The 14,290-nt window shown below is 47.5% G+C and overlaps 1 protein-coding gene and 1 long non-coding RNA gene across 7 annotated transcripts in view; one reads left to right on the top strand and one right to left on the bottom strand.

The window, feature by feature from the left end:
• Positions 1–14,290, bottom strand: part of Dnah8 (dynein, axonemal, heavy chain 8) — a 254,479-nt gene that overhangs the window by 114,048 nt on the left and 126,141 nt on the right. For 5 of the 6 annotated variants that reach the window (XM_039099327.2, XM_039099329.2, XM_039099330.2 and 2 more), the window contains 7 exons: positions 13,584–13,706; positions 11,146–11,359; positions 9,758–9,867; positions 8,048–8,211; positions 6,889–7,081; positions 5,516–5,638; positions 1,999–2,129 (listed from right to left, as the gene is read on the bottom strand). In XM_039099327.2, coding sequence (XP_038955255.1) covers positions 1,999–2,129; positions 5,516–5,638; positions 6,889–7,081; positions 8,048–8,211; positions 9,758–9,867; positions 11,146–11,359; positions 13,584–13,706 — 1,058 coding nt within the window. The remainder of the gene's footprint in view (positions 1–1,998; positions 2,130–5,515; positions 5,639–6,888; positions 7,082–8,047; positions 8,212–9,757; positions 9,868–11,145; positions 11,360–13,583; positions 13,707–14,290) is intronic. The other variant, XM_039099333.2, reaches the window with a different exon arrangement.
• Positions 603–4,753, top strand: LOC120098983 (uncharacterized). The gene is made up of 3 exons (XR_005497813.2): positions 603–784; positions 3,056–3,248; positions 4,113–4,753. It is a non-coding gene; the product is annotated as an uncharacterized LOC120098983 (long non-coding RNA).

The following is a 14,290-nucleotide window of genomic DNA, read 5'->3' as shown; positions in this document are numbered from 1 at the left end:
GTGTCTTCCAAACACAGGGAGCTGAGATAAAGAACAGAGCGTCGCCGTTCGAAACAAATATGTTATATACGTCTCAAGAGCAGAGGAGTGGAGGATTTAATGGAAATGATCCAGAATTTGTAATGGTCAAGGGAAATGAACATTAACCCCTACCCGGCCATCCTGATCAACAGATATCGTCCAAGTGGACGGTCATCTAACATCTAAAATTAACCTGAAATCTGGGTGAGTTTGGTTTAGGAGTAGGGAAGCTACCATAAAAATTAGTGACAGCTTACATCACACGAGGCCTTGTGCACAGCTCACTAAGTAGATAGATGCCAAGAGAGAGCCTAAGGATGTATCACACAGTTAGGCATAAGTAATGCAAACGCAGTAACGAGAGGGCTCAGGAATGAGAGAAGGGAAGGTTCTGGGCTTTTTCTCTCCACCCTGTTTCCCCGTTACATGTGAGTGCTGTGGGCAATGGCTACGATGTAAAAAAATAAGTCAGGCATTTGCTGAGGTGTCTGTCTAATGCATATGCTGATGATAAAAGACAGTGAATGATGTCACATAAAGAGGGTATGACAGTGCAAGTGGCAGGGCCACCTCCTGGGGCCACTATTCAGATACATCTCAACAAGGGAAGATGGGCTGGGGCAGGAGTCTCTGCTAGAGGGGAAGAATGCTGTCCCGTTTGAGGAAGCAGCCGTTGCCTAGCCTCAGCCCCTGGGAGGCAGACTCTGTGATGGTAGCTTTTCCAGGTGTCTCAAGAGAAGCCAGGAGCATGTCTTTTAAGATGGTAAGCCGCCCCCCCCCCCGACTTTTAAGTTGTTTTTTTTTAACTTTTAATGGATCCCTCTTCAACATATTTTAACTAATTTCTATTTAACATAGTTTATGCTGTTCAATTGCTTATTTATCGAGGATTTCATACATGAGTACCGTGCTCCCGTCATTTCTACATCTCCCTCCCCGTCCTCCCTCTAACTCCTCCCACGTCCCCCCTTCACTATCTCTCAATTTTTAGTCTCTCGTACCATTATTGTCTGCACTTCTCCTCTACCCCAGACCCCCGTCACACACACACACACACACACACACACACACATATACACACACATTACACATGCACACATATACATGACATATACATATACACATACACATATAACATTCACATACACACACATATACACACATACACATATAACATTCACATACACACACATATAACATACATATACATACACACATATAATATTCACATACACACACACAAACAAACACATACATACACGTATAACATATACATACACATACATACACACAACTTGCCTTTTAGTGTTATTCTTTTTTTTTTTTTTTTTTTTTGGTTCTTTTTTTCGGAGCTGGGGACCGAACCCAGGGCCTTGTGCTTGCTAGGCAAGCGCTCTACCACTGAGCTAAATCCCCAACCCTAGTGTTATTCTTACATGAGTGTGTTTTAGGCTGACCATTATAACCAATCAGGAGGTCCATCCCTGGTGAAACTAACCTCCCTCTTCAGTGGCCACTGATTGATCGCCTGTAGCTCTTCACCTAGTGACAGGGTCTTAAGAAATGTCCCCTATCCATATTGCCACATCGACTGGTATTGTCACCATGCAGGTCTTTGCCTGTGCATGCACTGCTCATCTATAATCTGTGTAAATACTCTTATACACGTAATACTTAAATAAAAGTTTACTTAAAATGGGGGGCAGGGTCAGAAAGATGGCCCCACTGGTAAGAGTGCCTGCTATCAAGCCTGATGGCCTGAATTCAATCCCTTAGGACCACCGTGGTGGGAGCAGAAAACAGACTCCTGAGTGCTTTGGCATGCCCACCTATATGCATACATACACACAAAATAAATAATACAAATTTGCCAAAAAAAAAAAATTCTGAGGAAAAGCAACACAGCAAAGCATCGTGATTTCAGGCATAGACATTTAACTGTGGGAGAGCGCATCATTAAGTTTTATCCCAGCTCACCTAGTTAATGTTATCTGAAATATCTGGTACCCAGCAATAAAAGAGGCCAGCCTTGAAAGGCTCTGCTTTCCTGAGCCGCCAACACCCACCAGCAATGCGTTCCCACAGGACGTCCGGATGATCCGAGATATCTGTGTTCGAAAGAAGAGTGTTTATTGGAAAAACGGATGCAAATGTCTATGTATTCTTTTACTCACAGGTCTGAAGTCTGACTCCGTGTTTCCAGACTACATCCAACTCTTTCCTTATAATGCTCCCTTTGGGGGTTTTGTTGTTGTTATTGTTTGAATGTGTCACATTGTTTAATTTAAATCAAATTATTCTTTTCAATTTGTGTATGTGTGTGTGTGAGAGAGAGACGTGTGTGAGTGACATGTGTGTGTGACGTGTGTGTGTGAGTGACATGTGTGTGTGTGGGGGGGGTGGAGGTCAGAATAGGGAGCTGGATCCTCGGGAGTTCGGAGTTACAGATGATTATGAACCACCCAAAATGGGTGCTGGGAGCGGAACTTGGGTCTACCGCAGGAGTGGAGCAAGTGCTCTTAAACTGAGCTGTCTTTGCAGCCTTTTCAGGTCCTTCTTTGCCTGCCTATATTAGCATCATAGAAAAGAACAAACTGCTTTCACTCTTCTGCTCCATATATGTGCAAGTGTTGTTACTTATTTTTACTAATTTTCCTTAATATTTATTTTATTGGGGTGTGTGTGTGTGTGTGTGTGTGTGTGTGTGTGTGTGTGTGTGTACATCTGAACAGATACACAAGGCATCCAGAAGAGGGCATCCAATCCCTTCAAGCTAGAGTCTAAACCCAATGTGAGATACCCAATGTGGGTCATGGGAACCAAAGAATGTGAGATACCCAATGTGGGTCATGGGAACCAAAGAATGTGAGATACCCAATGTGGGTCATGGGAACCAAAGCCCAGTGTTCTGGATCACGCTCTTAACCTCTTGAGTTCTCTCTCCAGCCCCACTTAATTTCTTTTAGACTTGGTAGATGATGGGGAAACAGAGAGTTTAAGACAAGGTTAAAACGAATGTGTCTTATCCACGCAGTCTGTTACAATGAATCACGCAGACTGGGAACTGTTACAATGTACTCTCCTTGGCAAGGAACACACTGCTTCCACCATCTCGTCCCACAAAGTATCAAGATGGAGTGATTAGTAAGAGTAAAGGAACACTGTTAGCAAGAGCCTGTGGGAGCTGGCCTTCGACTGCTGTGACTCCTCTGTGACAGATTTCTGTGGTAAGGATAACAGGTAACTCTGGGCTTATTGCAGCCATTTGAAGACATTGCAAAAAAAAAAAAAAAAAGCCATCTTTCATGTTTATGTCACCAACCAGGAAGACTCCAGAGCAGTGGTTCTCCACCTTCCTAACACTGTGCCCCTTTAATACAGTCCCTCATGGTGTGGTGACCCCCCCCCCCGACACACATACACTGTGAAATTATTTCATCGTCACTTCCTAACTGCTGCTGTTATGAGTCAAAATGTCAATATATGAAATGCAGGATAGCTGATATGTGACCCCTGTGAAAGGGCTGTTCGACACCCCCTCCCCAAGGGGTTGGGCCCCATGGGTTGAGAACCACTGTTCTAAATGGACTGCTGAATCCATTATTATCACCCAAAGTAGCTGTTTTAAAATAGTTTATGTATTTTGCTTTATGTGTGCACATGGTTTGTCTGTATGCGTGTCTGTGTATCCCGTGTATGCAGTGCCCATGGAGACCAGAAGAAGGCAGCAGACCCCTTAGAACTGGAGTCACCAGTTAGCATGAGATACTCTGTAGGTGCTGGGAATTGAACCCTGATCCTCAGGAGGAGCAGCCAGTGATCTTAACCACTGAGCTATTTCTCCAGTCCATGTGAGTAACTATTAAAAAAAAAAAAAGCGGGGCTGGGGATTTAGCTCAGTGGTAGAGCGCTTACCTAGGAAGCGCAAGGCCCTGGGTTCGGTCCCCAGCTCCGAAAAAAAGAACCAAAAAAAAAAAAAAAAAAAAAAAAGCATATCAGATGGTGACTGGGTGATGACACTTGACACTTTGGTTATGCATAGGTCATGTTTTGAAATATATTTATTATTTATGGGTTTTTTTTTTATCTAGATGAGCCTCCCAAGTCATTGTTGTGGTGGGAGTTTAGTATGTTGGTGCACCCTGTGGAAACCTTGAGACAAGAATTCCACCAACTTTGGCTGTGTCCCCTCGTGACGTCATCAGTGTTGGGGAGAATTCCTCAACAATTACGTAAGTGGATAACGTCTGAAGCCTCCATCTGAGATTCTGTCACGCTACCTCTTTTATTTTTTCCCCCATCAATCTGTGCACCTGTCTTTTCCCCTTCCAGTCGGTTTGTCCACAATCTGCACTTGGAACTCGAAGCTGACACTTTGTAAAAACATTGTCTTTTCATCACTGGGCAGCAAGAACCCCACAGCAGCGGGTGTGTGTGTGTGTGTGTGTGTCTCAGCAGCCAAGAGTCCATGCGGTGTGCCTGGAGGTGGTGGTGCTCACCTTTAATTGCAAGGAGCACTTGTGAGCCAGAGGCAGGAGGATTTCTGAGCTCTAGGCCAGCCTGGTCTACAGAGCAAGTTCTAAGACAGCCAGGGCTACACAGCTTCCAGGGACTAAGCCACTACCTAAAGACTATACATGGACTGACCCTGGACTCTGACCTCATAGGTAGTAATGAATATCCTAGTAAGAGCACCAGTGGAAGGGGAAGCCCTGGGTCCTGCCAAGACTGAACCCCCAGTGAACTGGATTGTTGGGGAGAGGGCGGCAATGGGGGGAGGATGGGGAAGGGAACACCCATAAAGAAGGGGAGGGGGAGGGATTAGGGGGATGTTTGCCCGGAAACTTGGAAAGGGAATAACACTCGAAATGTAGATAAGAAACACTCAAGTTAATAAAAAAAAAAAAGTCTTTGCTGTACAATCAAAGGGTCCTGGATTCAAATTCCAGAACCCACGTAGAAAGCCAGGGATGATCACACACTCCTGGCATTACGACAGGAAGATCATCGGAGATGATTGGCTTCCAGAGAACCAGGCTCGTCTCAAGGAAATGAGGTGGAGAATGTGGTAGAGCAGGACACCAACGTCCTCCTCTGGCCTCTGCGGGCATGGGCACCCACACCAGCACACATGATAATTAAGCAAACCTCTGAGAAGGGGCATTTCTTCACAGGAAATTCTAGCTTCCTCTGAGGATGGGGGGGGCGCTCACAATCAGAACCCCAAAACCTCTGGACTCCAAATCCTCCTGCCCCGGGAAACCACACGCTGCTATGTTAGTGGATTTAAGGGGGTTTCAATAATCCACTGTTTTTAGAAACAGTGCGCCGACTCCACCCACGCTCTTCTTCTCTGGGCTACCAGAGTTGGGGGGGATGGGGGATGGGGGTGGGGTGAGAGGGTGGTGGGGAAGGGAGGTCTCAAATGAGTTCCCCTAGGGAACTAAGTTTGGACGGCTCTTGCACACACCAAGAAATGTCAAGTCAACAGAACCTTAATGAGGTGAGTCATGGCATCTTTAAAAAACACGAGGTCCAGAGACGTCCCTCTGATGATCTCGTTGAACTGCTTCTGGTAAAACTGGAGCTTCTCACACAGAAATTCGAAGGAGGGCACCTAAGGGAAAGGGAAAACAAAGACACAATTTTTGTTGACATACCAAATCTCTTTTCTTTGCTTTTGGCTAGTGCTTTAGCATTTTAGCTTTTTGAAAACATACGGGATTTTTGCACTGCTTCTGCAGCCAAATCTACGAGCTTGTGGCTCTGAAGCAAAGTCTTGCCTACTGTGGTTTACCACCAACTGCTCTTTTGCTCAACCTATGCTTTCTAGATATGTTGATCTTCTCCCCTCCCCAGATTCACTTGAAATCTTGTTTTATATTTCATGAAATTTGCGCGCGCCTCTCTCTCTCTCTCTCTCTCTCTCTCTCTCTCTCTCTCTCTCTCTCTCTCGCTAATTTTTTATTTCTGTGTCTGTGTGCTCCTGAATGGACTTTTATGTACACTGTGTGTGTAGATGCCACTGGAGGCCAGTACAGGGCGGCAGATACCCTGGTGCTGGAGGTATAGGGAACTGCCTGCTGCCTTGTGGGTGCTGAGAACTGAGCCCAGGTCCTCTGCAAGGGCAGTAAGCCCTTTCAACTGCTGCGCCATCCCTCCAGCCCCAGATCTATCTATTAATGGGGGGAAACGACATGTCTCTCTTTAACTCACTGAAGTTTTATCACGTTGGTTCCTTGGTGTTTTATGGAGGGACTGCAGATGTTGAACGAAACGCTTTCAAAGTTTCGTTTTCTATCTTGGGGTGGTTGGCAAAAGCTAGCCAAACTTCTATAACGGTTAAATGAGCAGATATTTTAGGTTTTTGTGGTCCTAACAATTTCGATTGCAATTACTTCCCTGTGTCCTTGCAAAGCAGCTGCAGACAATATACAAACTGGTGTACACGACTAAGTTTCAATAAAACTTTAGCTAGAAACTTTGAAATTTGAATTCTATATAGCTTTCACAGTATTTATGTTTGTCTATCTATCTATCCATCTGTCTGTCTATCTATTTGTCTGTCTGTCTATCTATCCATCCATCTATCCATTTATCAATCATCTGTCTGTCTGTCTGTCTGTCTATAGCTCTCTCAATTTAATACCCATTGAGTAGATTCAGTGCTCCTGCTTAAGCATGAGTATTGGACCATCTCCTAGATCATAGGTGGCCGCTCAGGACACGGAATAAAAGTGACTTTCTCTTCCAGTAGCCATTAACTGTCAATGGTTCCTTAGCTGACGCGGGGCTCTATGAGCCCCTTCCCCACTCATCTATGGGAAAACAAATTTCCAAAAGCCCCTATGAGGTGAAAGTAAGTACCAATTCGTAGATCTTGGGCACTTCAAACATAGTGTCTTCGGGTTCATCGCCAGTGGGCTCCGGCATGTCACGGAGAAAATCCACAAAGTACGGTTCAGGGTTGATACTCGCTGCGACCTCCGGGCTGATGTTTTCTTCCACCGCCCGGATGAGCTGTGTGTTGAACCACTGTTCATCATCCGGAGTTATAAACCTGAGAGGAAAAGGCACTGAGGAGGAGGCAGAAGAGAAAAGCCGCCTCTCTACCCAGCCTGCACCTTCCTCAACTCAGGACGGGAGACGCTGTGCCCGCTATGAGGAGAAGGGCAAGTGAGCCCCGGTCACATGATCCTCACTGCGTCGGGCTTACGGCTCACGGAGGGAAGACAGAAGAGGGGCTGTCATGCTGGAAGAGCTCCTACCCTTGTGTTAGCAGTTTCAGTGTCCACCCTAGGACTTCACGAGCCTGGTGGTGGCATTAGGACCTCGGCACAGGTGAGGGAACCGGACCTCAGGCAGACGACTGAACTTTAATGGGGCAAGATACAACCTCGGCCGCGCAAAGACCGCAGTGTGTAGGAGAAGCACTCGGCTGAAATTTACCGTTGAGTGGTATGGGCTCTCGGGTGGCCCATTAAGATAAGCTGTAGCAGAAGTGTGGGGTGGACTGCCAGAGAGTTGACTGGCAGGTGGGAACCGGCATTAACATTTTTCAAGCCTTGCTGAAAGGTGGCACACAGGACAAGGGGATGGCTCAGTGGATAGTGTCAGCTGCATAAATGTGAAGCCCTGGGTTTACGTAGCCAGCACCTTAGTAAATGCCGGGTGTGGTAGCATAAACCTTGTTACCCTGGTTCTAGCAAGACAGAGGCGGGAGTATTCCTGGAGTTCTTTGGGAGGTCAGTGTAGCAGAATTAGTGACCTATGGACTCACTGAGAAACCTTGCCTCAAAAAACTAAAGGGGAGAGGAATTGAAGATACCAGGCGTTGACTTCTGGCCTCAATATACGTGTGTGTGTGTGTGTGTGTGTGTGTGTGTGTGTGTGTGTGTGTGTGTTCAAGCATACAGTTTGAGAGGAGAATCCTTATCCTATGGATCTGGGTAGGCGACACAGGAACTAATCTGGGAGTGTAAGCCTCTCAGGTCGCACGCGTAAACTCCAGGACAGCAGTGCCCACCTGTCCGCGATCACTCTGTTACACTCGTGCTTGAAGAGAGCCATGAGAATGGGGATGGTTTTGCACTCTTCAGCTTTAATCGTTAACATCCCCTGCCAGATTCTGGAGAGGTCCCGGAGGTTGAAGATGTAATGAAACTTAGAAGGCGTGGGGAGCATCTTCACCTGGAGGTGGGACACAAGGTGAAGAATCTCGATTTAATCCTCAGATAAAAATTTCAGGGGTAGAAGTGTGTTCCTGGCTATCCTATCTCATACATCCTATTTTAATATTTTTCCTTCGCTTCTATTTTAAATGTGTTTGGCTAGCATGGGTGTCTGCGAGCCACGGGTATACGGTGCTCAGCGAGACCAGGAGAGGCCATCAGATCCCCCAGGAATGGAGTTATGGAAGGCTGTGACCCACTATGTGGGTGCTGGGAACTAAACCCAGGTCCTCTGCAAGAGCAGCCAGTGAGCTCAACCATCTCTCCAGCTCCCATCGATATACTATTTTAGACAAGACCTGCTGAAAAAATAAATCAAAACCAGGTTCATATTTTTGTCACAGCACAGACAGTTTAAAGCCAAGAACCCATAAACAGGATAGACTCAAGCATAACGCACAAGATTCAGACACCAGCCCCCGTTCTAACACTGCTGGCCACTTGCAACCAAGTCCCTTTCCCGTGGATTCCCAGGAGCCACATGAACTATGTGGGAAAACCACACCTAGTGGTGGTTGGCCTCACTGGTGTATGCAGACGCAGGAGAGAACAGATAGATCGATATACAGGTAAACACATGGCTATGTAGACGTGAGAATCTATCACAGCAAAAACTGAACATGGGCTGGTAACCGTACAGGCAGGAATGCTGACACACTTAGACTCGAATACAGCTAGTTTACTGTGTGCGGTTTATGCATGTGAAGTTTTTGCTGTGTGCCCAGGTGCATGTGCACATGTATGTGTGTGTGTGTAGAAACCGAAGCCAGAGGTCGATATCAGGTATCATTTTCCACCTGATATTCTAACCCAGCTGTCTCCCATTGTGCCTAGAGATCAAAGATTTGGCTCCTACAGTCTTTTTTTATTTTTTTCCTTTTTTTTTTTTTTCGGAGCTGGGGACCGAACCCAGGGCCTTGTGCTTGCTAGGCAAGTGCTCTACCACTGAGCTAAATCCCCAACCCCTGGCTCCTACAGTCTTACAGCCTCTGCCTCCCAGGGCTGGGATTACAGACATGCTCGGGGTTCAAATTCGGGTTCCCATGTTTGCTCACCATACATTGACTGACTGATTAGGCTCAGAGTCAGATGATTGGAAACCAACTCCTCACCCCGTGAACTCAGGAAATGCTCGCTTTAGTACCGTACTGAAAAGGTACCCCAGGGAGTTTTGTCAGTTTGTTTTGTAAAGATGTACTTATTTTTATTTTATGTGTACGAGTGATTTATCTGCTTGTGTATCTGTGTATCATGTGCGTGCATGCGTGTGTGTGTGTGTGTGTGTGTGTGTGTGTGTGTATGTGTGTGTGTGTGTGTGTGTGTAGTGCCTGCGGAGGCCAGAAGGGGGCATCAGATCTTCTGTGTGGAGTCAACAGACAGTTGCAGGTCACCATGTGGGTGCTGGGAACAGGACCTGGATCCTCTGCCAGGGCAAGAAGGGCTCCTAGCTGCTGAGCCATCTCTCCAACCTGAGGTGGGCGTTTTTAATGAGCTGCACGGGTTACCTTGGTCCACTGCCACAGCACTCGGCCGACTGACACCAAATTTCCAATCATGTCACAGATCTCGGGCCTGAACTTTCTACACGGGTCGAAGTACCCACAGCCGATAATTCCTGGGGAGAAGGTCGGGAGGAAGACACATACTTAGTTTCTTTAAAAGGTCATGAGGCACATGTTCATTCTAATGAATGGGCAATTACAAGACTGTCTACCCAGCAGGGGTTAGCACTGGTCCAGCCACCCTTGGTGGCGGTAAGATATGACTGATTCATTTTCAATGCTCCCAACTGCCTTCCATAGTTGCACCCTTCACCTACATGCATTTCACTTTGTGCTTTGACATGAGGTGGGGGTCATGGGAGGTTTTAATGGCCTTCCCATCAAAATTAGTGACTGTCCCTGCTTCTGTTGAAACTCTCCCCGCATCCTTCCCTTTCCCAGTGCCTGCCAGGCTGAGGAATCATGCCAGTGGGCCCCATATTTCATCACTTTTCATACGTGTTGTAGACTCCAAATTCGGTGTTGGTGATCTTAATTTTATTAACAGTTCAAAGTGCTAGTGGGGGGCATGTGTGGAAGGACTGTCCTTAATTAACCCATATTTTCCTGATCATCCACATAAGGACAAAGCACAAAGTTTCCGTTACCGTGTGAGTGTGTGTGTGTGTGTACATGAATGCTCATGTACACAAGCATGAGTGTACTTATATGTGGCTACATGTGTGCATATGTGTGTGTGCAAGCAGGGGTACTATGTAGGTATGAGTGCATGTATACATGCGTGTGTTTATGTGTATGTGTGTGTTCATGCAGGAGTACTTATATGTAGGTATGAGTGCATGTATGTATGTGTATGTGCACATGCACACGCGTGATGGCTGTGTGTGTGTGTGTGTGTGTGTTGTGTGTGTCCTAGCCAGAGAACAACCTCAGATGTTGTTCCTCAGATGCCATACACCTTTTGTAAGACAGTCTCTCATTGGCCTGGGGCCTGCCAGGCAGGCTAGGCTGTCTGTCCAGCAAGCCCCAGGGTACTCCAGCCTCTACCTCCGCAGATGGGGGCTATGAGTGTCATCACACTTGGTTGGCCCTTTTTATTATTTTTAATGCAGGTTCTGAGGGGTTGAACCCGGGTCCTCTGACTTGCGTGGACAACTCCTTAGTCCTCCCCAACTTCTCATGTCACATCTACGAGGTCCTCTCTCAGTCTCTTCTTGTCCTAGGACAGGCTATAAACTCGAGCCATCTTAAAGCTGGTGTTTAGCCGTTCACCTCAGATACTTCGTCCCCAACTCAGACAAGCATTTTAGCTCTTGAGTAAATTTCACGTGGCTTAGTTCCGCTATGGGATGCAATGAAAAGGAAATATCGCGCATCCGGAGCACCCGTACCAAAGATTTTGTCGATAGACGTATTGGAGGGCAGCGTGCAGTTGAACACAGTGAACTGTCTTTTTAAGCGCTGTGGGATGTCGTTCCGCCCCCCTCCGGGGTGAATCATGGCAGCTATGAGCTGCACGTCCACAATGGTGGTGAAGTCTCCGGGTTTGTCCAGGCTGTACATTCCCTCCATCTCCATCATCTGACGCACGATCTCGTTGGTGATCTGAAATTTCACACAGCAGCGTCTTTAGACGCAGGCGTGGCCTCGAGAATGTCTAAAAAAGTACTACAGGTCGGGGCTGGGGATTTAGCTCAGTGGTAGAGCGCTTGCCTAGCAAGCACAAGGCCCTGGGTTCGGTCCCCAGCTCTGAAAAAAAGAAAAAAAAAAAAAAGTACTACAGGTGAGGTCGTCGGAAAGCGCACATGTGATTTTCGACCTACACCTTCATTCAAGGCGCCTTGGATGACACGATACCAGTGTCCAGTATGAGTCTGGTGCAACCCCTGCTGTATTGATAGGACAAGTTTGCAGGTAAGTTTGGGTAGGCCTGGTGGATGTTAGATACCTGGGGTGCTGTCAACAGCACACAGAAGTTACAAGTCTGAGCGGGGCGGTGGTGGCAAACTGTCTTTAGTCCCGGCACTTGGGAGGCAGAGGCAGGCGGATCTCTGAGTTGGAGGCCAGCCTCGTCTATGTAGAGTTCCAGGACAGCCTGGGCTACACAGAGAAACCCTGTCTTAAAACAAAAATGACAAAAAAAGAGTTGCAAAGTCTGACTACAGCCGCCTCCACACTCACTCACGCACTGGATCAGCAGGCAGAGCGGTGTCACTGTCAGCCCCAGGGCCTTTAACACTGTGAACTGCTCAGCGGCTTGGTCTGGAGGTTACAGACCTCTCTCTGTAGCCTCTAACACTGTTGATGTGCCCTCCATCTTAGACAAAAGCCCGTGTTGCCTTTGTATCTGAGGCACGATTCTTTCCAGCTTCCCCTGATGGCTTACAGATCACTGCTTACCCACGCTTCTCCCACCGGCTCTTGTATTTACCTGTCTTCCAGGCCTCCCTCTCCTTCCCAGGATTCCTGCGACACCACTGAAACGCCACACCCTGAAGACTCAGAGCTGTGGCTCTCTAGCTTCCCTTCTGAGATTCTACTCTGTGTATTCAAATTCCTTCTGGGTATTACCAAGGGGTTGGTGCATAAGCAAACGCCACACCCTGAAGACTCAGAGCTGTGGCTCTCTAGCTTCCCTTCTGAGATTCTACTCTGTGTATTCAAATTCCTTCTGGGTATTACCAAGGGGTCGGTGCATAAGCACTCCCAATGGAACAGTCTTTCATCCAACCAGTATTCAACCACTGTGTGCTAGGCGCTCTCTCTCTCTCTCTCTCTCTCTCTCTCTCTCTCTCTACACACACACACACACACACACACACACACACTCAAGAGAATCCATCTTCATGAAGCATGCATTCTTGTGGGAGACAAAACGCGCAAGTGTTATGCTTATGCGTGAATAAAATAGCAGACTGTAAATGTTTTCGAGAAAATAAAGCAAGGAGATGAAATGCAAGGCTCCCAGGAGGGGACGGCTCAATACGGAGAACAGCCCGATTCCTGTCAGGATACAGGGAGGCTGCTTCCTGAGTTAGAGGACTTGCAGCCCAACAAGGCTGGGATATCTTAAGTCTGACTAGACACCCCCAGATGAACAAGAGATTTGAGAACCCAGGAGCCGCTCGGCTCACAGACAATAAAGGCAGGCTGGAGCTAAGCATGTCTCTGTCTCTGAGAACTGCTGAGTCCTTCAGTCCTGAAGTAGGGCAGGAGCATAAGGGACCACCTCAAGGTTGGCTCTGACGACTGAGCTTCTGGTGGGTCCCAGAGTGGGGATCAGGAGGGGCTCATAGAGAGAAAGAGTGGGGAGAAAGAGCCAGGCCTAGTAGACTCAAATGAGATGGGGCTTGGGGCTGTGTGGTGTCTCTGGGACTGAATCAGGGACATGCTGGATGCCGGCCACAGTGGTAAGGTCTTCTAACGGGGAATGACTTGGGTTGACAGGGGACGGCAGCTGGGACCGTGGTCTACCATTGGATGAGCGGGTGAGGGGATGAGATGTGGCCTTTTGGTGGCTTGTTGACCATGGTTTATCTGTTGGGTAGTCACCAGAGAGGGGCCAACTAAGATAAAATCAAGGCAGGGAAACCAGAAACGGCCTGAAGTCAAGATTCCAAGTACACGTGAGGAATCATGCCAAACCACAGATAGGTTTCCGAAAGGAGACGTCAGAGGGGCCGTAGACTTAACTTTGAGCAGTTGACCACGCCTCTTTCAGAAGACCCCATCTCAACACCCGGTACCCCACCTCGGATGACACACAATCTCCTGGAACTCTAACTCCAGGGCAGTCGCGTGCCAGCTACATGGAGTCCCTCAGACATACCTGATCTCCCCACTCATTGATGACAGGCATATTGATATCGTCAATAAACACGGTCATCTTCCTCCCTCCTGGGGGCCCGTAGGTGCTCCCCATCCTTTTATCCACGTAGCTTTCGATCGTTCTCTAGGAAAAGGGAAATGGTTTGTCTCGGGCACTGGATTTCCATCCTTGTAACTCATCGAGTTTCCAAACTGGGACGTAATTTGCTAACGTAGCCATGAAGTTCAAGCTTAACTATTAAGTATGCATCCCTTGCGTTTGTAAAAGCCAGAGACAGGGAGGTTGACCACCGGTGTACTAGAACTGATGTGCCTGCCCCCAAGCCTCCAGCTTCGACACAAAGCCGAAGCAGCACACGACTTGGATTGGGCTTCTGATTCAGTAACGAGAGAGCAGACTTGGGCCTCGGTAATCAGAAGAGCTTACTGCTCTGGCCGAGGACCAGATATGGTTCATAGCAACCACATGGCAGTTTCCAAATTCTAGGAGATCTGGCACCTGCTTTCGGGGCCTCCTCAGGCTCCTGCATACATATGGTACACATCAATTCACATGTGTGCATGTGTGTGCACATACACACACACACACACACACACACACATAAAAAATCTTCTAAAAAAAAAAAAGAGAGCAAATTTCACGGATGCTAACCGCAAACCCAAACACGTTTGGGGGGTACACGGAGTGCACGCCTTCTATGGGGACCA

The sequence above is a fragment of the Rattus norvegicus genome, chromosome 20 (assembly GCF_036323735.1).
Source record: "Rattus norvegicus strain BN/NHsdMcwi chromosome 20, GRCr8, whole genome shotgun sequence".
In the NCBI taxonomy this organism is placed as follows: Eukaryota; Metazoa; Chordata; class Mammalia; order Rodentia; family Muridae; genus Rattus; species Rattus norvegicus.
The sequence above is the reverse complement of the archived record's forward strand: the minus strand, read 5'-3'. Positions and strand labels throughout refer to the sequence as shown.